Source organism: Nerophis lumbriciformis, linkage group LG09 (assembly GCF_033978685.3).
Source record: "Nerophis lumbriciformis linkage group LG09, RoL_Nlum_v2.1, whole genome shotgun sequence".
In the NCBI taxonomy this organism is placed as follows: domain Eukaryota; kingdom Metazoa; phylum Chordata; class Actinopteri; order Syngnathiformes; family Syngnathidae; genus Nerophis; species Nerophis lumbriciformis.
In genome coordinates this window covers 24,321,383-24,347,395 of record NC_084556.2, presented here as the reverse complement: position 1 = coordinate 24,347,395, position 26,013 = coordinate 24,321,383, and the positions used below count along the sequence as shown (strand labels likewise).

Sequence of the window (26,013 nt, the reverse complement as noted above, 5' to 3'; positions counted from 1 at the left end):
GCTAATCCTCTATAGCTTCGTAAGTAACGCAGCACAGTCATTAAGTAAGTGTATTGTGTTACATGTTTTAGTGGGTCTACATATAAATTATAACGTCTGATAACATTTCGCAGGTCACGTTTGGTACACATTCAACCACACTGGAATAGTTTTTGTCGTTTAGGATCTTTGGCGTCACAATCGTTTGGATTGGTCAAAGAAGAGTCAACGTTCATTCTGAGCCAATGAGGGAGTACCTTTCTTATGGAGGCGGTCCCGAAGGGACACGCCACGCCCCCTCTTCTGGTCACGTCCCCGCATGCGCAGCCATATTTGAGCGGTACAGTACACGTCTATATGGGACTGTCATTACTCGAGTGACTCATTGGGGTAACCTCGTGGTTGAAAATAGTATTCAATGTCATGGCGGTGGACTGACTTTTTTTTTTTTTTTTTAATTGTTGCACAATCACAGAGAACAAACAGGCGGTCACAAATGCAAAAAAGTAGTACAAGAGAAATATTTGCATACAAAAAAATAACAGTCATATTGATAATTGATTATATCGTAAAATATTATGTAGTATTTTTGTTGATTACATGTAATTTTACTTTTATAAAGATTTTGAAGACATATGTAATTAATCAACTTTTTTCTGTAAACATCCACCTTGTATTTATAAAGTGTGCGTTTCTGTCAAAATTGTTACTCTATGTATTAATTCATCGTCATATATTATTTCAATCAATAATGACTAATAATGTAATGTTTTGTTTTAAACCTTTTTTCTTTTTTTTAACTTTGAGCATGTTGGAAACATCCCCTTTAAGCAGAACAAATATAGCAAACCAAACCATCTTTCTGGGATACCAAATGAGTTTAAGCACAACTAAATACAGTATTTTGTGTTTCCTCACCCTGAATGGGCCTTCAAGGATTCAAGGAATGTAATGCATATGTATAATAGAAACAAATTATAAACTTATAGAAGTAAGTAGGCTAAGTATGTTGGGCAACTTAGACAACTAATTTAGATATTTATCCTAACTCAGTTTAGTTATTTCTTAAGTGTATCTTATACTGATCACTAACAACAATGGCTGTGCTATAGAAAAGAACCAAACACAGTCGGCATAATAACATCAGATTTCACAGTTATACAAAGCTCGAAAAGGTAAAGGTCGCCTAATAAGTACATACCAACATTCTACATTAAAGGGTGTATATGTTAAAAATCCACATGAGAGCATATATATGTTACAATCAATGAAGATTTAAACATTAAAACATCTACATGAGCGCATCTGTATGTTAAAATCTATGAAGATTTAAATCTTAAAAATCTATATAAGAAGATCTACAGTATATGTTAAGATCTATATGAGAGGATATATGTGTTTAAAATCTACTATGACAAATATATGTGTTTAAATGTACGAGAGAATCAATATGTTAAAATCTGTATGAAAGGATTTATGTTGTAAAATCTACACGACAGGATATATGTTAAAATCATGAGGATCTGTTGAAAATATGCGACTGAATCTATGTTAAAAATCTTTAAGTCAGAATCTATATGTGAAAAATATATATGTCAGAATCTATATGTTCAGTTTTACATGGGGATATGTTAAAAATCTACATGACAAGGTCTATATGACCGGATCTATATGTAAGAAAATCTACTTAGTGGGATCTATATGTTATAAAATCGACATAACATGATCTATATCAGTGATTCTTAAATTGTGATACGTGTACCACAAGTGGTGTGCTGAATAATTCCTTAATTAAATAGTCAAAAACGGTGTTACTTTTCAAACTATGTGTAATGTTTCAGTGGCCAACAACACTTGTTGATAAAACCTTTGCCTTGTTTTTAATGAATACTTGGGCCTACTGCACTACTGTATTTTAACGTTGGTCATTATGGTGGCACGTGGAAAATCAAGGTTTTTTTTTAGGTGGTACTTGGTGAAAAAAAGTTTGAGAACCACTGACCTCTATGTTAAAAAAACATTTGATGATCTGTAAAACATCTACATGGCAGGATCTCTGTTAAAATCTATACGTCTGGAGCTAAATGTTAAAATCCACAAGAGAGGATCTGTGTTAGAAAATCTACATTAAGATATACATTATTTTACAACTCTACATGACAGGATGTACAGTATGTGTTAAAATATACACAAGGATATATGTTAAAATCTAAGTGACATGATCTATGTGTTAAAATATACATGAAGATATATGTCAAAATGTGCATGACAGGATATGTGTTAAAATCAACATTAGGATCTGTTAAAAATCTACATGATGGAATCTGCATGGTAAACATATATTTGACATGATCTGTTTGTTAAAATAATACACAAGGACATGTTAAAAATCTACATGACAGGATCTATATATTTGAAATCAACATGTCGGGATCTAAATGTTAAAAATCAGCATGACATGATCTACATTATAAACAATAGAAGTGAGTAAGTAAATATGTTAAGTTACATATTTATCCCAACTCTATGTTATTATTCCTTAATTACCAACAATGACTCATGCTTTAGAAAAGAAGAAAACAGTTGTATATTATAATTTGCCGTTTTCCAGTACACTAGGGTTGTTCTAAAAGGTCACATGACAGAAAGAAAGACAACATGAGACCAAGCTAAACCGTAAAGTCATGTTTTAAACGTGAAAAGCTTTATCCCTTCTTGGTAACATAAACTGATGATTCGCACACCCCTTCTCTCTGTCAGTGTAATCAATTTCTTGACTTCCTCCTTTTGGAGTGGCTGGGCTGAATACCAGAACACAGGATATGCTTTGCACTGCTCTCAGTTTCGCAGCAGCAGCAGCAGCAACAGCAGCAGCAAAGAGGGACAGGACAACACGCTCTGCAGTCAAGATGAGTGCTGGAGATGTGGTCTGCACCGGCTGGCTCATTAAATCCCCCCCGGAGAAGAAACTCAAAAGATTTGTGAGTTGAAGCACAAGCCGGATACTTATTTTTGTGTTTGTCCTCCAATATTGCAGCAGTAGAAATACCAGGCTGGGCTGTTGAGCCTTGAGCTTGTGTGTGTGTGTGTGTGTGTGTGTGTGTGTGTGTGTGTGTGTGTGTGTGTGTGTGAGTGTGTGCGCGCGAGTGTGTGTGTGTGTGTGTGTGCCTTGCATGTGGATACTCTACTACATGTATATTAATAAGGATTTGAACACATATCCATGCAGTCTTTAGTTCACTGTCACAGTTGTCATTGTGACCAAATGCCATAATGACAACAAATCATGATAAACAAGTTTGATTGGCAGGCAGTTCTTGCGGGTCATGTGATGATAGGCTCATCCACTCATTCCGCATGTTTTCGTCGCAAAGAGCACATGTCTTGTGAAACATGGGAAGTCATGTCAGCGACAGCCAGACATCAGTCATGAGCAGCAAGCAGAAATAGTCCCGCTTTATGTTGGGCTGCTTGCACTTCCTCACTGCCAGGAGGAGGAGGAGGAGTAGGGACGTTCGTCAAAACAAGTGTGAGGAAAGGGCGGGTGGACGTGTGTGTTGGTTGAAGGCGAGAAAAGAAACTTATCTGAGAGAAGTTCTGCTGGTGTGGTATTAGTCAAATGCTCACGCCACTATGTAAATATCTGTTGTCTTAGTCAAACTCATATTGGAATAGGTGCCATTCAACTCAAAATAAACTTTGTTCAACTCTAAATGTGATGATACAGTGGTTCTCAAACTTTTTTCACCAAGTACCACCTCAGAAAACACTTGGCTCTCCAAGTACCACCATAATGACCAACATTAAAATACAGTATCGTAGTAGGCCTACGTTTTCAATACAAAACTAGGCAGAGGTTTTATTTAACAAGTGTATTTAATATTTGTGGCCACTGTAACATTACACACAGTTTGAACAGAAACAGTGTGTTTGAATATAGGAAAAAAACCACACTAATCACTTAATTAAGTGTTTATTTGTCGTACTACTAGATGAAGCCCGCGTACCGTACCACAATCACTGTGATAATACACATATTGAAGTACTCCAAATGTGTATTGGCCCATCTTCTTTAGGTTTCTTTGATGAAGCTAACTCATTTGACTGACAGGACTGAAAGTAACAGGAGTGAGTTTTTAGCATAGCATGAGCTAGAAAGGGCAGCACGGTGCAACAGGGGTTAGGGCATGTGCCTCACAATACGAAGGTCCTGAGTAGTCCTGAGTTCAATCCCGGGCACGGAATCTTTCTGTGTGGAGTTTGCATGTTCTCCCCGTGACTCCATGGGTTCCCTCCGGGTACTCCGGCTTCCTCCCACCTCCAAAAAACATGCACCTGGGGATAGGTTGATTGGCAACACTAAATTGACCCTAGTGTGTGAATGTGAGTGTGAATGTTGTCTGTCTATCTGTGTTGGCCCTGCGATGAGGTGGCGACTTGTCCAGGGTGTACACCGCCTTCTGCCCGAATGCAGCTGAGATGGGCTCCAGCACCGCCCCGCGACCCCAAAAGGGACAAGCGGTAGAAAATGAATGGATGGAGCTAGAATGAGAAATATAACCACATGGGTCATGATAATTACAGGTTGACAACTCAACACTGATCACATTACAGTGATTCAACAACAACAAAACATAGGTAACAGGACTACAATCCTGTTATTTGAAATATCATTGAATAAACCTGAAAGATGCAACTTCTGTGGACTATATATATATATATATTAATATATTCAACATTTTTAGAAGGGGCAATGTTAGGGTAACAGGACTGAACAAAAACACAGAGATGATTAGGGTTGGCAACCCTAAAAGTTAAAAAAAAGTCCCATATTGAGCCTTAAAAGGGACACAATTTGTACTGCGTTAAAGTGAGAATCAAAAATAGTTTGTAAAATGTCCATCGATGAATGCCATGACATTTTATTTATTTAGGCTTAATCCTAATGCGATCGTCTCTCAATTCTGGTAATGTTAGTATTTTGGACAAAAAAATACACCGTCAACAATTTTTTCTCATGTATCCCAAAACATGCCTCTAAATAAATTTAGATTTTAGTCAAATATTAGAGATGTCCCAATATAATGTTTTCTCTCACAATATGATACAGGTATTGCAGCTTTGAGTATTAGCTGATATCTGCACAAATCATGGTACATACTTGTATTATTTTGTAGTGTGGAATGTTAGAAAAGGTGTAATTAAGTGAAATCAAGCAGAGAACAATAGTAGGTATGACAATTACTAACCTTATGACAGATTTATTATTTTGAAGTGGATTTTTATTTTGTTTTTTGACGACACCTGATGGTCACGTTAATTCATTATACTCATGACGTAGTAAGTTGTGTGATGCGGACACCTTTGTTACTGGATATGTTCTAATACAGTTATGCCTTTGTGCTGTAAGAAATATGCTACTATAATTATTTGATACTTATTTATATTGACAAATGTCGTGTTTTATGTTGTTCAATTAGGAACACTTATCACATACTGTATATCGAGCTTGTGTGCTATTGTGTTCTTAGATGTTGAGTAGCTGCTTGCTTCTAGCCAACAGCCTACTATGTTTACCTTTTGTACAAACGTTTGTAAATGACTTGACTGAGGAAAACACCCAGGCTTTGTGCTTATTGGAGGACATTGTTAACTGGCTGTCCAGCTTTGCATGAGTAAACGTGCTGCAGGACTGCTTGTATTGGAGCTTATAATGGACAGTTTAGATGCAAGCCGATATCATCTGATACTTGTTTTTTGCTGGTATCTGACCGATAGTCGATATCAATATCGAATCGGGACATATCTATCAAATAGTATGAAAATTGTTTAACACAAACAAAAAAGGGGGGAGGGAATCACCATGCTGGTAAGGGAGAGGAAAATGGAGTCCCGATAAACCCCTTGTTTGTTTTTCAGGGAGTTGGCAACTCTAGATGTGACTCAAACTGTCAAAAAATACCTGTCTCTGCATCTTTATCCAAATCCTCACCAAAACACAACAACACCTCTCTGCGAAGTTTTGTAGACATATTTTATTTTATTTTAAAATGTGTTTAGGCTGGGTAGTCTCTAATTGTACACGTACCAACTGCATATGACATTTAAAGAATATATATAATTCATGCCTGTACAGTAAACAGCTCCCCTCACCTTCCAGGGGGTGATCAAGGGTGATGGGTCAAATGCAGAGAATAATTTCGCCACACTTCGTGTGTGTGTGACAATCATTGGTACTTTAACTTTAACTTAAACAAAAATACAAATGCAACACTCTTGTTTATCATAAACTGAAGATCAAAAACATTTTCTCTGTGCACAATAGCCTATTTCTGACAAATACTGTTCACAAATCTGTGTTAATAAACACTTTTCCTGTGAAGAGGTAATCCATCCACCTCACAAGTGTGGCATATCAAGATGCTAATAGACAGCTGACAGCATGACTATTAATGCTGGCCACTAGACAATAATGTACTTTTTATTTTAATTTAACTAAAGGAAACTGGGAGTAACACATCCTAATTCAATGTAATTAAAAGAAATAAAAATTGCGTAGATATTTTCATAACAAATTGTGATTCATCTATGTCAAAGGGACATTTAGTTCAGTTGTAAATGATGTTACACACCACACATTGAAGCAGACGACACACTTGCAGACATGGAAGAAGAGTTGACACGGTGAAGTTTGAGGGAGTTTACTATTCAAATAGAGCAGGCCTGGGCAATTATTTTGACTCGGGGGCCAAATTTTGAGAAAAAAATGTGTCTGGGGGCCGGTATATCTATTTTTAGGAACACTAGTACAAAAACTCACAATAATGTCTGATTGAATGCTAAAAACGTTATGACAGACCGCCTGAAAAAACAGAATGGAACTTTAAATTTTCTACTGAATTAGACACCCAGAAAGTACATGACAATAATGTGGTATTTACAATATCAACTATGAACGATAAAACACTGAATAATGACAACATATGAACGTCACACCCCCTCTCGATAGACATATTTTACAATCAAGTGAAACGCAACAAAAACAGTGAAATATGAACGCGAAAGGTGAAAAAAAACACCTACAATCTGATATATCTGATATATCATTAAGCTTTAGAACTTTGTTGTAAAAAATTCCTTCCCCGTCTGTCCATGACACCCGCATTTCAGGCTGGCCGCTCTGGAAACACTCTGTGGAAACAAACTATGCCCACACTGCTTGGTGTCTCGTCTGAGCTGCTGTGACTTAGATTACCATAGTAACTAGTATATCATGCAAAAGCGCAGATCCCAACCATTGAAATACTTTGTATAGTTTAAGACTCTGAAAACATCACTGCACATCATAATGGCAGCTACAGTTCGATCCTAGAGATCCCAAAAAAATTTGGGGGAATGTCCGTTGGGCCAGATTGAAAATCTTAACGGGCTGCATGTGGCCCCCGGGCCTTAATTTGCCCAGGTCTGAACTAGAGTAACAGCGCCAAGCAAGTGTGACGTCATACTTGTTGTCGCTGGCCTCTTTCGTTAGGGACATCGAGGGCCAGAAGTTAAGAGTCTCTAAACACGACTACATTTTATAACATATGGGTGAATGCCTTGTGGCATTTACATAATAACACCAGAAGATTAGATTTGTTGGTAGTAGTTTTTAATAAATAAATTAAAAAAACGTCATTAAAAGTCTCCAGAATGACACTTGAAAAATTCTCAAAGTACATTGTACAATAAGCAACAACAATTTAAAATATGAAAAAACGATATAAAATTAGATCTAATACTAATTAATGATAAGAGATTTGTTTTAGCCCTTTTATCCAATCCAATTGACTTTATTTATATAGCACATTTTAGAAAACAATAAAAGTTTCACAAAGTGCTGCACAGGAGGTAAAACACACATTTAGAAGCAGGATAAAACTAGGGAGAGTCAATGGTAAAAAACACTAGTGAAAAAACATGTTTTAAAGAAAATCATCATCATAGCAACCTTCGATGATGTCATCGTGATCACCATAACCACGGCCCCACCGCCACAGGTATCTTGGCAGTCGAGGGGAAATAAGATAAGCCTTAACCTCTATGTTGGGGCGGTATAGCTCGGTTGGTAGAGCGGCCGTGCCAGAAACTTCCGCCCTCCTAGTCACTGCCGTTGTGTCCTTGGGCAAGACACTTTACCCACCTGCTCCCAGTGCCACCCACACTGGTTCAAATGTAACTTAGATATTGGGTTTCACAATGTAAAGCGCTTTGAGTCACTTGAGAAAAAGCGCTATATAAATGTAATTCACTTCACTTCACTTTTAATGATGGTACAATTGTTATATTCCACTTGATTTAAAAAAAGTATAAAAACATTATTTAACGTAATAAAACAAATGTAAAATCTCAATAAATGAATGAAGGGCGCTTCATAGGGGTGCTAAAAAAAATTATTCAAATTCGAATTGCGATTTTCTATTATTTCTTAGGTCTAAATCAATTCATAATTTTCCCCCTAAAAATGTTTAAACCATTTAAAAAATATAAATTTTTAGGCCATTTCTATGTTTACTAGCGCACTTTTGTCATATGTGAGCAACCGAAAGGAGGTTTTGTAGCCTGGAGCCGGTTTTGAAAATGATTTATTATAATTACTGTAGCAAATAATATATTGCAAGAATAGGTTTGAATCGAGAACCCATGCTGAATCGTGAGGTGCCCAAAAATTCCTACCTATAGCGCTTCATATAAAATGTTACCGTAAATGTATTTATACAGTCTCTTCCTGCTCCGTACCTGATAATAATATAATGTCAAATTTCCCTCACTGTGCCCCATGGTGCGACCTTCAGTGCTGTACTTGTAAACTGGGCTCTAATCCTGATGTGTCAGGCAGATATGCAAATGTATGTTAAATTTGTTTGGGGTTTTTTGCACTAAAATTTACACTGTAAGCATTTACCAGAATTTCACAACATTTAACATTATGTTTTCCAAAGTAAAATACTGTAATTAAAATGTACTGTTACATTACAACAAATGACTCTAAAGATTACAATTCCATTCATCCATCCATTCTCTACCGCTTATCACAGTAGTGATCATAGTCCTATCAATAACAAATTACTGACACTTCAAACTGATTTGTCTGTAGACTATGTTGCACACTCTTGTACAGTAGGTGGTGGTATGCTGTCAAAACAGGAGAGTAACTAACAAGAACATTTACATTGTGAAGTTTGTTGTAATTGTATTGTAATTAAATATAGAATTACAATTGTCAAGTTACAGCACATAGTTGTAATTGTATTCTAATTAACTTTAAAATCCCAGCTCTGCAGTTACAGTAAATTGCTGTAAAGATATTTCACAGTAATTTACAGCAAATGTAAAGTCTGTGAATAAAAAATAATTGGCAAAATAATAATAATAATAATTTCCCATTAATTCGTTTTAGCATGCATCAATTTAAAATCAAGTCTGATTTTTTTTTAAATAAATAAATAAATAAAAACAATTAAAATAAGTATAAATATCGTTTCACATAAATGAATAAAAATAGATTTTTTATTTTTTGTATTTTTTGTATTGGGGGGCTTAAAATAAAATATTGCTATAGCCTGAATACATACAAAAAAAGAGAGAGTTTGATTCTGCATGGACAGAATTATTTGCCTTCACTGCCAACCAAGTGTGGCAAGAAATTAGCAAACATAAAAAAAAATGATGTTATGTCAAATAATTAGATTTTAAAAATCAGATTAATCACACTTTTGAATTAGGATTAGTTATGATTAACAAAATATTTTACTATTCATTTTGACGTCATTTATTTGCGTAAATGTTTTCTAAAATCAGTCGGGGTGTATATTATTGTGGGAACTTTGCCAGCGGGCACACCAGTTGTAGTCTCCTCACTCATATTTGCACCTGCGTGATAAATCTGCGTATTTACATGATTAATGATATACCGTTTTTAAAAAAGCCTTTAAAACTTCTTGAAAAGCAGTCATTTATTCTGAAATAGGTCACACTGCACCAGTAATGGTTGTCAGGACAAATGCAAGAAAAAAATGAACAATTTCCACCTATGATGTTTTGTTTTTACAAACACACGTGAGTATTTAAACCTTCTATAAGTGACATAAGTTCTTCATAAATTGGGCGGTGTTTTCAGTAATTGTGGTGTGCCTTAACATTTCCTGGTACTAACGGACAGAGATGTGCAGTTGCAGATTACCCACAAAAAGAAAAAAAAGTTGATGAGAATGAAACCACAAAACCAAGTGTGAAAAAACCCTGCTTGCAGTCCTGCAATGTTAACATACTTTTTTTTAAACGACAAATGCATCCTAAATTCAGCAAGGGCTCCTTTAGTAATCTGTAATGTAACCCTACTAGTGTGTGTGTGTGACTATCATTGGGACTTTAACTTAACTTTAACTTTAATCTGTAAATAGTTGCATAGTATTACATTATTATCAGTTCCTAATTATACAGCAGTCATCAATTCTGTATAAGTGGCTCTTTATTTATTCCTGTTTTCTGCTGAATACTGTCAACTTCCTCTTCTTTGCGGGGAATTGCGGGGTAAAAGGTTCCGCTTAGTGACCGTATCAAAAGCAAACAATTGAAATTATTGTTGACGTGTAAGCATAATCCAGTTCCCATGACTGGTCATGACCAACAAAATACTAATAATGAGGAGGAAGGACAAAGAATGACGACAATAATGTCACACCTGTGAGTCTAGAGCTAAAATGTGTCATTCTTATTTTCTCCTCCAGGCTTGGAGAAAACGTTGGTTTGTCCTGCGAAGAGGCCGCATGAGTGGTAACCCCGATGTGCTGGAGTACTACCAGAGTAAGAGCTCCAAAAAGCCCATCCGCACCATCGACCTTAAAGAGTGTGAGGTGGAAATGCTCAACGGTCAGCTCGGTATAAAGCGAGACTTCGGAGAGAAGCATCTCTTTGTGGTGAAGACGTCTGCTCGCATTTTCTACTTGGTGGCCAAAACCGAAGAGGAGATGAACAGCTGGATCAGCAGTATCAGTCACATTTGCCAGTTTGGCAACCAGGAGGAAGCAGGTACAAATCACAACATATTCACGTTAGAATCCTATTTTAACCATGTGACTAAATCAGTTAACTGCTTCTACCAGCAGCTGTTGTAACCTTGAGGTGTCATTACACATGTACAATTTAAGCACGGTTGGGTTGATCAGAGAAACTTCCGCTTGCTTACAGGGAGTTGCTCTTTGTGTAATGTAATGTACCGGTATGTCTTTGCATCATTATTGTAGTTAGTCTTCTTTCAAGGATTCAAGGACTCAATGAGCTTTATTTGTCACAAATGTACACATTTGCACAAATGAAATTTGGACTCAGGTCCCGGAAAGTATTAAGAAAGGCAGTAATAAATAGGCAAGAAAGGAGAACAGTAATACATAAATTAAAGATTGCCATTATATATTTCACTATAATTTAAGGCCCCACTTAAGAACTTTCAGTTTTGGCTGATTTTGGTGGTGTTTTGCCAGAAGAAGACCACATTTCCCATGAGGACTAGCGTCATACTGACATGATGTCCGCTGTAATATTTGCACAAATATCACGTCTCTAACGGCTATGCTGATGTTAAATGGCAGACACTATCAAGAAATGATCTTGGATTGCGCTACAAACATGACACTAAGACCAACAATGTATCGGGCGGATGCAGGTCTGAAGCAAAGAAAGACCGGCGGGAGATTGTTTCCCAAGGAAGTAGTGTGAAACTATCACTCTAGTGGCTATTTATTGCTATCACGCACATTTCCGATAGCTAACATTAGCATTATCATTTTGACTTTAGCATTGAAAGTTTCTTACGAGTTTAGCGGGAACAGAGGCAAGGCAGCATCGGTTGTAGTTTTTTGTGTGGCAGGGTTCCTACCACCCTCCTTAAAGTTGCTAAGTGCCAGTAAAAGCGATGCAGAACCCCTCAGGACATGACAGAGGTGTCATTCAATGAGTTGTAAGTCCATGTATCATTCCAAAAGTAATAAATAGTTTATGAAGGTTAAAAAGTTACTTAGTGTTGCTTTAACTGTAGGCCGCAATTACTCTAAACCTTGAGTTTTCAACATTATCCCTAAACTGATGTAGAGATGGCACAGGGATCCCCTACTTATATATCCTGTATAAAGTAATGTTTTAAAATAAACTGGTCCGAAAGCATGCACCGTGATATTGTGCAATACTAATATATTAAAATATTACTGTATAGTGCCACTAATAGCTAGCTGGAAACTAGTGCACTAATTGGTAACTGACAACTGAAACACTAATTTCTGGGTGACAGCTGGCGCAAGAATGGCTAGGTGATAACTAGGGTGCTTATTGCTCGCTGGTAGCTTGCGCCGTTTATCTCCAGCTGACAACTTGTGCACTGATCGCTAGCTAATTGCTACAGGAGGATGGGGAATCATATAGTCCCATTCGTCACGGTTTACCTGTGAAATGAAACGTGACGAATTGGGGGGTGCACTATGCGCTTTAGCCTCCGGATGGCAGTAGAGTGTTAAATATCTTAAAATGTGTTTTGTGGCAATTCCAACTTTGACCACAGCGTCAGTTGCTATGTAGACTGGCGCTTTTCATCATTTTCAGCAGACGGCATTGCAAAATGATTCCTCTCACGCGACATCCACCAAGAAATGGGGCCATATGAATCCCTTCCCTACTGTAGCAGACAACTGGTGTGGTAATCGGTAGCTGTCAACTGACGCACTTATAGCTAGCTGAAAACTGGTGCTCTAATCAATAGCTGAAAACTAGAGCGTTGATTGCTAGGTGGCAGATAGTGCCGCTAATCGCTAGCTGGCAAATGCCGCACTAATCGTTAGCTGGCAACTGGTGCGATATTCGCTATCTGGCATCCAGAGCATTAATTGTTAACTATCTTAAATGCTAACATGAATGCAACACTATAATCAGCAGACGGCCGCTGCGGTACTGTGGTTTTTTTTATGTCAAGTTTTTCTTTGTTTCTTGCATTAAACAAAGTCATATTCCTTGTGTGTTAAACATACCGGTACTTGGCCAATAAATCTCATTCTAATTCTGATTCTGATTTATTCATGTTTTTATTTTAAACCTGCAAGATACAGGGAGTAAGGTGTCCATGCCACTATCATTTTTAAACTACACAACAGTGTGTTGGATCAATGTTAATGTGTACTTAAAGACATCTAAATTGGAGGAAAAATTGCGTGTAGAATAATTATATATACAGATTTGTTTTTAAAAGCCTAATAAACCAACACTTTCTCGACTACCCTGCAGAACATCTGCGGACCCCCAGGGTTCACAGACCCATGTTGAAAACCTGGGCAATAAACTATGCAATTAAGTAAAGGAGTACAAAATATGAGGCCCCCGTATTCACTTTGAAATGTGAAAGCAGCTCTTCTCAAGACACTCTAGTGGTCAACATGGAGTGACTTTTATAGAAATGCAGCATTGCACAACTTTTACTGTACAAATACAGAACAAAGGTCATCAAACAATTTCAATTGATCTGGTGTTCAACAGTTTTCTGTCAATAATTAAGGGGGGAGCCAAGCAGATAGCGCTTTCATTTGCTACGAGTTTTTGCTTGAATTCAATAGTGTTTCTCACCTTCTTTATGAAAGAGCTGGCATCTTTCTTTGGACCAGTGGTGGCTTATTTTGCGGTGGTAGTACATTCTGAAAAGCACAGTGACTCAGTCACAAACACTTAGAATTCTTTATTTAGGCCACAGGTGTCAAACTCAAGGCCTCATCATTTTACGTGGCCCGTGAAAGCCAGGAAATAAAGTGTGTCATTGCAATAAAGCACTTTGTCTTTCTTATTAAATATATTCTTCTTTCCATTTTGACAGAAAAAATGTACTGCATGAAATGTTGTATCTTTTAAATTGTAATATCATCTCATGCAACAAATATCATAATACTATAAACTGTATTACTTTTTTTTGTAAAAAGAAATACTTACATAACTGCTTGTCACCTTTACTTAGGATTTTAAAAGCAAGTTATCCTTCAAATTGTGTAGAAAAAAATCTAACAATCAAACGCACAGGCAATTGTGTAATAATTTGATGAGGCGATACTACATTTAAATTCATATGCATTCACTGTTACAAACGGCCCTCTGAAGTCAGCCATGACTGTGATGTGGCCCTCATTGAAAACGAGTTCGACACCCATGGCTTAGGCAATTGACACCGCAGAATGATACGCGAGCAAACAGACTAGTTTGTCATGGCCAATGTAACCGAGATGGTATACAAGTACAAGGGCAAAAAAAATTTTTTTTGTGGAAAATGTATATGTGTGTATACATCCACTAGTTTTATTGTTTTTCACAGTCGTCATTTGTCATTACAACTAGCAGGATTACACTAAATTGCCACATAGACCAAAGAAGGAACCATTATATTTTTGGAGAGGATCAGGATAAAGGGGCAAATGCAGGACTATATTACTACACCCATGAACAGGAAGTAGCCTGCTAACTATCAGACGGATGGACATGCTTTACTAAGTTAGATTTTAGGTTTATGTAGTCATAAATGTATTGCTCTAACATAATATCTAATATCTAATGGTGGCTCAAGCACAGTACTGTGTGTGGTTCTCAAACTTTTTTCACCAAGTACCACTTCAGAAAACACTTGGCTTTCCATATAAGGACCAACATTAAAATCCAGTAACAAAGTAGGCCTACATATTCATTAAAAACAAGACAGAGGTTTTATTTAACTAGTCTATTTATTATTTTTGCCACTGTAACATTACACTCAGTTTGAACAGTAACACTGTTTGAATATTGAATTAACTGATTCTTTGGCTTATCACAAGATAGTACACATACCACAGTTTGAGAATCACTGGTATGGTATATCACATTATGGAAGATCTATACGCTTTACTTTGAAGATGTTAACTTTTGTACTTGTGTTTGAGTTATACACATTCAGACCAGCTGTGTTACATATTGTTCCTTTAGCTGCAAGCATGTCAAGGCCGCGTGAGCGTGTCTGTTAGAATGTTGTCATCTGTGTAAGGAAGATAGAGCAGCTTCTGCATTGTGGCTGATTGCAGCACACATTTTCGAAGGATTTAACCTTTTTGGAAGTCTGCAATGGACCAAAAAAAGCTTCTTACATCCACATGCACTGAGCACACATACATCTATTAAAAATAAAAGTTGGAAAATAGTTTATGAAAGCCAGCAGAGACTTTTTGTAGAGATAGCCTTGACTTTCTGAAGCAGGGCCAACTTGACTACACAAGTGGAAATTATATAAATAAAAGAGAGAATGGAGAGACAGCTCATCTGATTTATTTCATGTTTCTGCAAAAATACTTTTTTTTTTAATTCACCTGATGTTTATTGGATTTGCCTGTTTTTGTTATGAGTTGCATCATTTTGCCTTATGGTGTCACTCTTGTCACCCTAATGATCACATTCACTTTCCAACTCCTCTTTAGGGTGCTCAGAGGACGGTTTCCCACGCACTCCAACGTGGTTTCAGCCGTCGAGTGACAGCTCTGACAGGGCATCTCTGTCAAGCCAAATGGACTGTAGTCACCCGCCAGATTATCTTGTTCTTTCGCAATGCGAGACGGGGAGTGTAAGCGCTTGCAGGCGAGTAAAGGCTGCGACAGAATATGAAAAAAAAAAGAAAAAGTTTCGGAATGTTTGATTTTGTCTTCCCCCACATCTGCAGACATGAGAGCTTTTCAAACTCAGAGACGTCTTTGGAACAGAAGTCATGGGAGGAGGCTTTCAAGGACATTGTCCCATCACCTCCTTGTAGTGATTCCTCGTCTCAGTCCCGCCTCAGTCCGTCTCCTTTCACGCTCGGGAGGTCGACCAACCCTCCTCTCAGCGCCCCATGCACCGCCCTAGCGCCACCTTCCTCCTCTTCCCCGCTACATCTCTGCGCCATGAGTGTCTTCCAGTTTGACAAACCGTACCCCTGTGCGTCATTGGAAGCCGCAAATGACCGGCAAACACCTCCTCCGCTGCCACCTAAGCCTTATAACCATCTGTCTGACGAAGGCATTCGCAGGCCGAGGGCAATGAGTGCACTGCATTTCCCAAAACATGAAGCAGTGCTTCCCCGGAGGACATCTTTGTCGAGCCTGGACCATTTCAAAATAGGTATGCTCTGACAGGAAAATCTAATTAAAAATAATCTTGGCAATGCAGGAGGGTAGCATTAAAAACTGATGACATCTTTTTTAGGAGATGCTGACAGCAGATCAACAGGGAACAGACGGCACACGCTTAATTTGGTAAGACAATAGTTCAGTCTATTAGCGGCCGGCTCTCGCATATTCAAAATTGGGTCTATTGCTGAAGAGAGACCAGTTGGCTGCATTTGTGGCATAATCTCTCTCCTTAGCAGGAGCGGTTTTACCTATGGGCCACATGACTGCATTCTCTAGGGTGAAACAGGGTCTCTGCAGGTATCAACAAGTCAAATTCAATATTTTTTAAGACCATAATGAATAAAATTATGAAGAAATAATCGATTTTCATGACTTCAGTTCTCATTTTTTCAATAAAATCAGTTATGATAAATATTATCTTGAACATGCGTTCAAGATAATAATAGTTTTAACTGAATTTGACCAAAGAATATTCAACAATATGGTCAAGCCTAACAGAAGCAACGATGGCAAAAATGTTTCTTGTGCAAAGGTGACAGATACAGATGCATATAGAGCTCATGCGCCTGATAATAACCAGACAATACATCCAAAATGCGACAACAAGAGTCTTTATCCGTATGCATAAATAATGAAAACAGAAAACAATGCATTGGCAATATTGTTTTGGATTACAACATAATAACTTCAATTATTAATAGTGAAATTAATATCAAGCCTTTTGCCTAGGCTACAAAGTGCATTGCCGCAACAAGAAGTGCAATCAGCTTAATTTACAAATGATCATTCTGGAAGGGCAGGCCAAAAAAGTTTGCATTCACGCTGCATGAGATTGGGCAGCCAAAAGATGAAACTGGGCTTTTAATAGGCGTTTAGAAAGATGGACCCTGTTGCGTGAGTGGCTGCAGAAAGATGAACTCAGCCCGGAGATAGGCTGAGCAAAGATGGACTTGCGGAGAAGATCACAAAGCTGTCCCGTTTTGTGGGCGGTCTTATTATCTATTTTTACCTTAAATGGATAAACCACTAACGTCACCAAGTGGGATGTCACAAATGGGGCAAATTCCAAACAGCTTCTTTGGAGGAAGTTTGAAGGAAGGCACGATTGTTTTGTAAATATCTCCACAATGCCTTTATGGTTTGATTTAAAATGTTCGGGATTTATGGAAATCCCAAATACACAACAGCAGGTACCAGTAGGTAAGAACAGTTGGTTTTGCATAATAGGTCCCTAAGATGCTGGGGGGCTCAATTGGGGCTAAACAGATTTCTGGCGGGGCCCCCCCAGCCCTGGTGTAGTGCCGTCAATGTCAGGTAAGGATTTGTGTATCAGATGTGTCCCCCATTATGCTCACGTAAAGTGGATAAAACCAAACAAAGAGAGCAAGAGTCTCAAACATAAAATGGTCAAATGCAGACAGATTTCAACATGCTCTAAGAAAGTGCTCTACTATTTGCTAGTAAGCTGCTTGGGAAACACTCACCCACACAGCACAAAAGAGTATGGTCATCAACATGAACCATTAGCTCCCTCACGGTGCGATCGACACGAAGACAAGGCTTGCTGGGAGGACCTATCGCATATTTCCCCAAAATTGTTTCCCTACTAACATGTTAAATAAGGAAAACGGGCAAAGTGTGAATCAATATGATTTGGTTTAGCCTTGACTGCTAGTGGGGTATGGTGATTAATGTAAAAAAAACGTGAAAAAGAGAAAGTCGAAGTCAAGTCACTCCATGGAATGAACTAAAAACCATTTAATTAGACCCACAAAACAGCACCATTTTAACATGCTTTTCATAAATACAACCGTTTAGATAATCAATTTTGTTGAAAACCAAATACAACAGTATACCAACTACAGTAGTTTTATGAAGTAATTTAATAATAATGTAGAGTATTTACCTTGGAAAGCTGCATCTCCATTTTTTCATGGGAAAATGTCTGCTGTTGAGATGTTATTTTAACATTCTTGGCTGGCATTAGACTCGTTTTATTTCAGTATGCGGACGAGCAGTGATAAACTCGTGCTGCTTTGCCAAGTCGACTACACAATCGGTCATGTTTTTGATGATACATTTTTTTAAGTCAATGAATATCATTCGCTTCTTTTTCTCAGCACTGTCCTTCACACTCACTTTCTTTCTTCCCATGGTTGAAAAACAAAGTTATGTCCATCTCTAGCTTTAAGCTAAAGCTAGCAAATAAAACTGGATATTTTGCGCGCCTCTTCTGGGGTTCACTGTGACATTTGCTACACCAGCTAATGGCGGGATGCTTATAACTCTCATTTTTGCTTACACTTAAAGCATAATATGTCATAATTCTCATAACACTCCTAAGTTGGGGCTCCCTTAAGTTGAGGTACCACTGTGTATCATCACGTTATAGCAATATCATGTAACTGACGTAATACAAAGAGCCAACGTTACATGGTAGCTAATGCAATATTACAGGGGAAAAGTAGGGTGCTAAAAGGTGGTCTCACACAGAATGCCATTGAGGCTAGAGGAAAAAGAGAACTTTCATTGGGAAACATATACTGTACATCAGGGGTTCTTAACCTTTTTTACTTTAGGGCCCAGCTTTTCCACTACAAAGGGGCCCAGGACTCACTCAAATATTAACACTGAATTAGTAATCTTACTCTTGATTTTAATGGTATTCAATAATTATATCTAGCCTACTTAGAGAGAAAATACATGTACCTCCATATACACAAGGCTAAAATAAATACATTCAAGCAAAATTAATAATAAATAACAATAAATGTTTTGTTTTTTTAAATAAACTGTCAACAAATTTTAAGTGCAAAATTAAACTACATAATTGTTGTGCTTAAGAAACTTTTCTATAACTTAAGCTCCACACTTCTGTTTGTTTGATATTTTCATTACTGCCACAAGTGGTGGAAAAGTGTATTACATACAACCGAGTACCGCTGTGGCCCATACAGACCACAGCTGAGAAATTTATATATTTGGCAGCCCTCTAGGGGGGCTCTTGGCCCAAAAATGGGCCCCGGTCCTATGGTTGAGAAACACTACTGTACATCATACCCAACCTCAACAAAGCACTTGTCAATCATAAGACTGACAAGCAATCAACCAGGAAGCAAGTACATAAAGGTATATGTCAAACAAATGTACTAAAGAACAATGAATCCTGTTAAACAGTACCGTGGTCTATAAGGCCAATACAGTGCGAGCATTTTGACACACTCCAACAGTCTCTGTCAAATGCAGCAAAACACAACACTGATCTAAGAAGAATTAGTAATTATAATTTAAAAAAAAAAACCGATATCCGCTGATAAGTCCACTAGCCACAAAGCTGTATAAGGAAATAGTGTCTACACAAATGTCCTACTGTAGCTGTTTCATGGTGACATTTGGATTCCCTTATGACCTCTGTCTTACAGCAGTCCTGTTTAGATACCACACTGGGTCCAAGTCACCAAGACGAGTCCTACGTCCCCATGGCTTCCCCATCGTCCTCTGTTGCCATTGTTGAATGTGATGGTTACATCCCCATGAGGCCTGTCAGCTTCCTCGATACAAACAGCAACATTATGACCACAAAGACCCTCAGCCCTGTCATGAGCCATGCCCCTCCTCCGATACACCGCCATCTCAAACCTTGCTTGAGGAGAGGTGAGCGAAAAAAAAGAACAGAGTTTCACCCAGGTTTTACGTACAAGTGGTCATTTGCAGCGCTTACTGTAGCTAAAGATAGATGTACAGTAGTTACAATCGCAGCTATCAGACCTATGTTTTATAGGGCACATTCATTGCCTTTTTGTCCTCTCTGGGTTCACAGCTCGACCCCCACCTCTTGACTTGAGAGGCCTCTCAACAATCACAGAATGTCCAACTCATCATCCTTTGGGCAGACCAATGACTGAATCATGGTGAGTATCTGAAATGACACACATGTTATGAACATCATCTATAATGTGAGCTACTGAAATTGGTATGACAAAGAAACAGAACCTTCTTGAGGTCTTTGTATTATGTTTTTCTTTCCGGGATTTTGCCTGGGTTTTTTTTTTCAGAAAGTTGCAGCATAAGTTGCAATGTTATGAGGCTCATTTTTGAAAAATTTTATTATATGAACTTGTGATTTTATGAATTCATCATCAGTGTTTTAAGTGTTCTTTGTAACCTCAGCCTCAAAAAGCAAATGATTTCAACAAAAATTGGAAAACAAATACTGTATTGGTGTTTTTGTCATGACCTTTGAGGTCATGTCTCATTTATGTTTGTTGTGGTTCTACCTAGGTTTGTGTCTAGTTCTGTTACAGCGTGTTTTCCCTTTGTTTACTTTTCTTGTTGCCTTGGACACTGATTAGACACTCCTGTTTCTGTTTAGTAATTTGTTTTCTCACCTGTTGCTTCCTCTAATCACGCCCCTTTATATTCTGTTGTCTCCCAGCCTTAGTTGCTGGATCAAGGCTCGCGCTACACGACATTTACGTTTCGTCTTGTTTTCACCACGCTTAAGTGTTTTTCCTCATTATAGACTTTCTCGCTGTTCACACAACCATTGCAGCCATGTGTTCAAGACTTAAAAATAGACTAGATGGCAGCAAAAAAAAATGCATACTCAGAGCTCATTGTCAAATTACTGTACTGTTTTAAAAAATTGTAACCATTAGTAGTAATGATTATTTATAATAACGGACAGAAACACCACTAAAGGCTTTCTCAATATCCGCGGTTTTCTTTGTCATCCGCAAGTCGCAGACATTCTTTGTGTGTTTTACGCTTGGAAAGTGTTTGTCCATTTTAAAAGTTCATTAATGTTCCAACACAATTACTCAAACATTAAGAGCATTTGTTAACTGTTGACAACAAACTATAGCGCTATTGTTTGTTGGTAAATAAGAGAGGATGAAAGACTATCATCACACATCAACATCTCTGTTGAAGTCATATATATATATATATAATATTGCCTTTTTCTGCTAGGTCAGCTTTGAAAAAAACAATCGGTTCTTAACTGCTTTACCCCCGGGTATATAAAGTTTAAACATACATATAAACTAGGAAGTGAGGACATCGGTGTGTTCCTAAATGTTTGTATACTACATTATCCAGAAGGCTTAAGACTGTGGAGAGGAACCGGAAAAGGTCTGAGTTACGCAGGAGGAAGACAATTGTGCGGTTTGAACAATAAAGAGTTGATATATTGCTACATGTTGTTTTACCTGCACAAGAAACAAACACAAGTTTTGATTAAACAGTTGATGTGTGCGTTTAAAGCGCTGTTCAGAAACAAATTTGATCGGTGCAAATGACACTGATTGTCCAAAAATCTGCGGAGAAGTTGCGGGCATTGGACAAAGTTGCGAGGCCGTGCATAATTTTCGGGGACGGTTTTAATTTTGCGTAATCGCCACAAGGGTTCAAATTCTAGTTGGAGTGAATGTTATCATGTACCATTATATTACTTGTACAAAAATCATATTTGAATTTGTATTTTTACAATTATGTTTATGTGTTTGTATTTGATCTTTTTAAACAATTTTTATAGTGTCTGATGAAAAAAATTCAGATCCTTGGACAAATTTGATTCCTAATAATTTAATAATTGAGGACCCTTGATTTACATTATTTTGTCTTTTTTTTTTTTTTCTTTTTTTTTTTAAGAATGCATTACTTTTGGCATCATTAATGTATTCATTCATATGTTGCATGTTTTACAAATATCAATACATTTTGTTTCCTTTTCTTTCCTGTAGTTTCAACTTTTTGGGAAAGTGTTCACCTCATGAAGGAAGTTTTGAGAATACGGAAAATCCAAGAGATGACGACACAAACTGTCTCATATCGGTAAAAAAATGATTCTTAGTATTTTTACCAAATCTGTGCCATTCGCTTGTTGTGACTCTCTCCAAATAAACATTAATCTGTCTTTTTTCAACTGTAAATCTGATAATACATATATTGAATATTTCTGGAGGATTTAACCAATCATATTTCGTGATAAAGTCTAATTTTAGGAAGCTCAAGTTCAAGGTAATTTCCAATTCATATTTTAACTTGCTTTGATTAAATATTTATTCAGAACAATGTGCAGGACACTTTGCTTTATATTTGTATTTAATTTTACTGTTCATTTGATCCTGCATTGTCATTTATACATTCCATTTCCTGGTGACACAAATTGCACCAATTCAGTGGAATAGCCCCTCTGAAGAAAAAACATTTTGATTACTTCTATATGTAGATAGACAAATAGATACCAATTTTAGCAGATCCAACTGAAGGGACACAGCTATTAAGGTGTTACTCAAATGTGGACAAACTACTGTAACAGTCAACTGTATGTTACCAGGATAAATTAAGGTCACAATGTGTCACAAGAACAAAAAACATGTGACTGCAGCATTTGTTAAATTCGGATCTAGGGGAACTTCCAATATGTTGTAATAATGATTTTCCTTTCTTGGAAAATCTGTATTTACCCCCAGAATAGGAAAATAATTTGCTATATCAGTATTTGTTTTAATTTTTTTTGTGTGTGTGTAAAGCAAAGTGTTTGTAATAGAAGTGTTTTCCGATGTACATACTTGGAACTGATGACTCCTAAAATGTCTTCAACTGTTTTTGTGTCTGCAGCATCACTGCTCTCTCAACTTTGATGCAGCTCTTCCACTTTGGCCAAGAAGATCAAACCTTGACTACTTGTCATTGGATTTTAACTCGGCATCTCCTTCTCCTGTACAGAAAGTATAATACTTTTATGATAAACAGCATTCATGCAAATGATGATGTTGATTAAACCAAACATTTTACATCAATTTACTATAGTCTCCTCATGGCTGTCTTTGTCTTACAGAAGCCTCTCCTCTCTGACGAGCATAAGGTGGATTACGTTCAAGTGGATGAGAAAAAGACTCAGGCACTGCAAAACACCAAGATAGAGTGGACAGATGTGCGACAGTCCAAAACATAAGCTGAAAAGCCATGAAGAAAATATTGAAAGTTGACAAAAACGATACCAAAATAAGGTAAGGATAGAATTGAGTGCGGCTCTTACAGGCCAATATCTGTTCTTAATGTAGATTATAAACTATTTACCTCCATCATGGCCAAACAATTAGAAGAGTTCTTACCTGTATTGAAACATAAAGTCAAACAGGTTTTATACATCAACACCAAACACAAGAAGACAATATAATAAAGACACTACATATTATGGATCATATACAAAGAAATAAAATTGAAGCAATTGTTATAAGTGTAGATGCTGAAAAGGCCTTTCATTCAGTCAATTGGAATTTTCTTTACAGAGTTCTACATAGATATGGCCTCCAGGATACAATTATCAAAACCATACTGGCACTATATAACAATCTTACTGCTAGGATTAAAGTCAAAGGATATCTATCAAATAGTTTTACCCCAGAAAGGGGTTCTAAACAGGGCTGTGCATGGTCACCATTACTCTTTGCATTATATCTGGAGCCACTAGCTCAGTCCATTAGACAAAATGAAGACATCAAGGGAATGTATTAAAGGAACAGAGTATAAATTGGCCTGCTACACGGATGACATTTTTGTCTATCTCGGGCGCCCAACATACTATTTTTCTAAACTAATGCAATCATTTGAACAGTATGGTCAATTATCAGGGTATAAAATCACTATAGGTAAAACCAACTACTCTCAAATCATTATAGCCCACCAGAAGAAATCATAAGCAGTTACCCGTCGGCATGACAAACAGAGTCTTTTAAATACTTGGGCAACAATTTATCAAAAGATCTTACAAAATTATCAGAACACAACTATTTACCCATACATAACAAAAATAAAGGATGACATAGCACAATGAAACTTAATTCCTTTATTTAGCCTTAGTTCAAGAATTGATTCCATTAAAATGAATATATTGCCAAGGCTGTTGTATTTATTTCAAACCCTGCCAATAGAGATGAACCAATTTAATGAATAGGGCATTATGGTATCTAGGTATATAAAGCAAAGTAAAACGCCAAGGGTTTGCCTCAAAACCTTACAGATGGCCGAACAAAAGGGAGAATGGGGTTTACACTACCTTAGGCATTTTTATTTTGCAGCGCAGATGAGAGCAGTGATATGCTGGTGCAACCTGTCATATGTTGCTCAATGGAAAAATATTGAAGAAAAAATGCCCTCCATCCCCATAAAAGCAATCTTGGCTGATAACAACTTACAAACCCACATAAATAACATTTAAACCATGGGTTAAATGGACCTTTAAAGTGTGAAAAAGAAATATAAACTCGATAATGATATTACAGGTGTGCCTATGATTCACAGTTTCTACCTAATGAATTGAACTCAAGACTCAAGGACTGGATATCTAAATGAAAGATTAAAAATGCTCAGGTTTTAAACTATCAAAAGGATGACACATTTATTAGAAAACCAAGACTTATATCGATATTTGCAGTTGCGGCATTATGTTAATATGAAGGTGAAAAATGTAACAAAGACAAGCATAAATTGGATTGAACTGTTTACAAAAGCCTATAATTCAGAAATTATTGACAGAACTGTTTAATGTTTGTATTAGGGTCGATTCTGAAATCATATTCAACTTCATATACTAAAACAAAATAGTAGAAGGAATGAAGGATAACTATATATATAGTTATCCTTATATTCTATTCTATTCTATTCTATATCTAAGGAAGACTGGACAATAATATAGAGATATCAATGGACTTATAACAGCTCACCCAAGTGGAGGGGGTTTGGCTGAAAAGTTTGATCAGATTTTTTTCTACACCTTCCCAGAAGTCTCATTATGATATCAACTCCGCTACCATCTGGAGAAACTGTGGGAATCAAAATATAAACCACTACCATGTTTTCTGGGACTGCTCTGCCATAAAGGATTATTGGAGAGAGATACACAAAGCTCTACAGGACATTTTCAAATGTGAAATACTCCTTGAAAGTAAGACTTTGTTTTTCAGGCATGTACCTTAGGATTGGCAGAAAATAGATAAATACTTGAAGAATATCCTACTAGTGGCCTGTAAAAAGACTGTTACCAGGAAATGGTTATCACAGGAGACCCCAGCTTTGAAGATTTGGACGGAAATCATAATGGACATTTATAAAATGAAGATAACGGCATTTATTAATTATAATTTGGAGAAATTAATTTCATACTGGGAAAACTGCAACTATGTCAGGTCATGTAGGCCTCATATTATTTTCTCGAATTAGTGATGGCACTGTGTAAAAAAGATCACTATATGTTCATAGTATTTTCTTAGCTATTTATTTATTACTATCTGTTCATATTCTTTTTCTTAATGTATTTATTATCAGACAAGAGATGTATGATGTATGCAAATATGATGTATTCGATGAAAATGTCTGATGCTGGACGTCAATAAAAAATAAATTACAAAAAAAAATGATTCAAAAGCATTAAATAACTAAGTAATATTTTATTATGAGCTTCCATCCATCCATCCATCAATCTTCTTCCGCATATCCGAAGTCGGGTTGCGGGGGCAGTAGCCTAAGCAGAGAAGCCCATACTTTCGCTCCCACTTCGTACAGCTCTTCCCGGGGGATCCCGAGGCGTTCCCAGTCCAGCTGGGAAACATAGTCTCTCCACCGTGTCCTGGGTCTTCCCCGTGGTCTCCTACCGGTTGAACGCGCCCTAAACACCTCCCCAGGGAGGCATTCTGACCTTATTATGAACAGTAAATATGTTGTATCAGTTCTCATTGATTTGTAGCATAATGCCATTTGTAAATATTTCTAAAGCAAATGTGATCATGAAGAAGAAAAATATATTAATATTTTAAGGACTTTTTTTTTCGTATTGACT

At 37.1% G+C, this 26,013-nt stretch overlaps 1 protein-coding gene across 3 annotated transcripts; it reads left to right on the top strand.

The window, feature by feature from the left end:
- Positions 1 to 187: 187 nt before the first annotated feature.
- On the top strand, positions 188 to 25,567 carry gab3 (GRB2 associated binding protein 3). 3 transcript variants are annotated; one of them, XM_061962121.1, is made up of 12 exons: positions 188 to 319; positions 2,822 to 2,960; positions 10,749 to 11,049; positions 15,483 to 15,639; positions 15,722 to 16,158; positions 16,243 to 16,292; positions 19,595 to 19,823; positions 19,990 to 20,080; positions 21,914 to 22,004; positions 22,794 to 22,904; positions 23,014 to 23,185; positions 24,960 to 25,567. In XM_061962121.1, exons 1-11 carry the CDS (start codon positions 225 to 227, stop codon positions 23,128 to 23,130), a joined length of 1,818 nt encoding a protein of 605 aa, XP_061818105.1. In that variant the 5' UTR covers positions 188 to 224; the 3' UTR covers positions 23,131 to 23,185; positions 24,960 to 25,567. The 3 variants fall into 3 exon arrangements, with proteins under 3 accessions (XP_061818105.1, XP_061818104.1, XP_061818103.1); XM_061962120.1 differs by having other exon boundaries at positions 19,592 to 19,823; positions 25,142 to 25,567; XM_061962119.1 differs by having other exon boundaries at positions 19,592 to 19,823.
- The last annotated feature ends 446 nt before the right edge of the window (positions 25,568 to 26,013 follow it).

Excerpts from the sequence above, each read along its gene's own strand:
- gab3 (XM_061962120.1), top strand. The coding sequence starts at position 225 with ATGAGGGAGTACCTTTCTTATGGAGGCGGTCCCGAAGGGACACGCCAC. Across the intron at positions 16,293-19,591 it reads GACGGCACACGCTTAATTTG|CAGTCCTGTTTAGATACCAC; the intron begins GTAAGACAATAG and ends TCTGTCTTACAG. Across the intron at positions 22,005-22,793 it reads ACACAAACTGTCTCATATCG|CATCACTGCTCTCTCAACTT; the intron begins GTAAAAAAATGA and ends TTGTGTCTGCAG.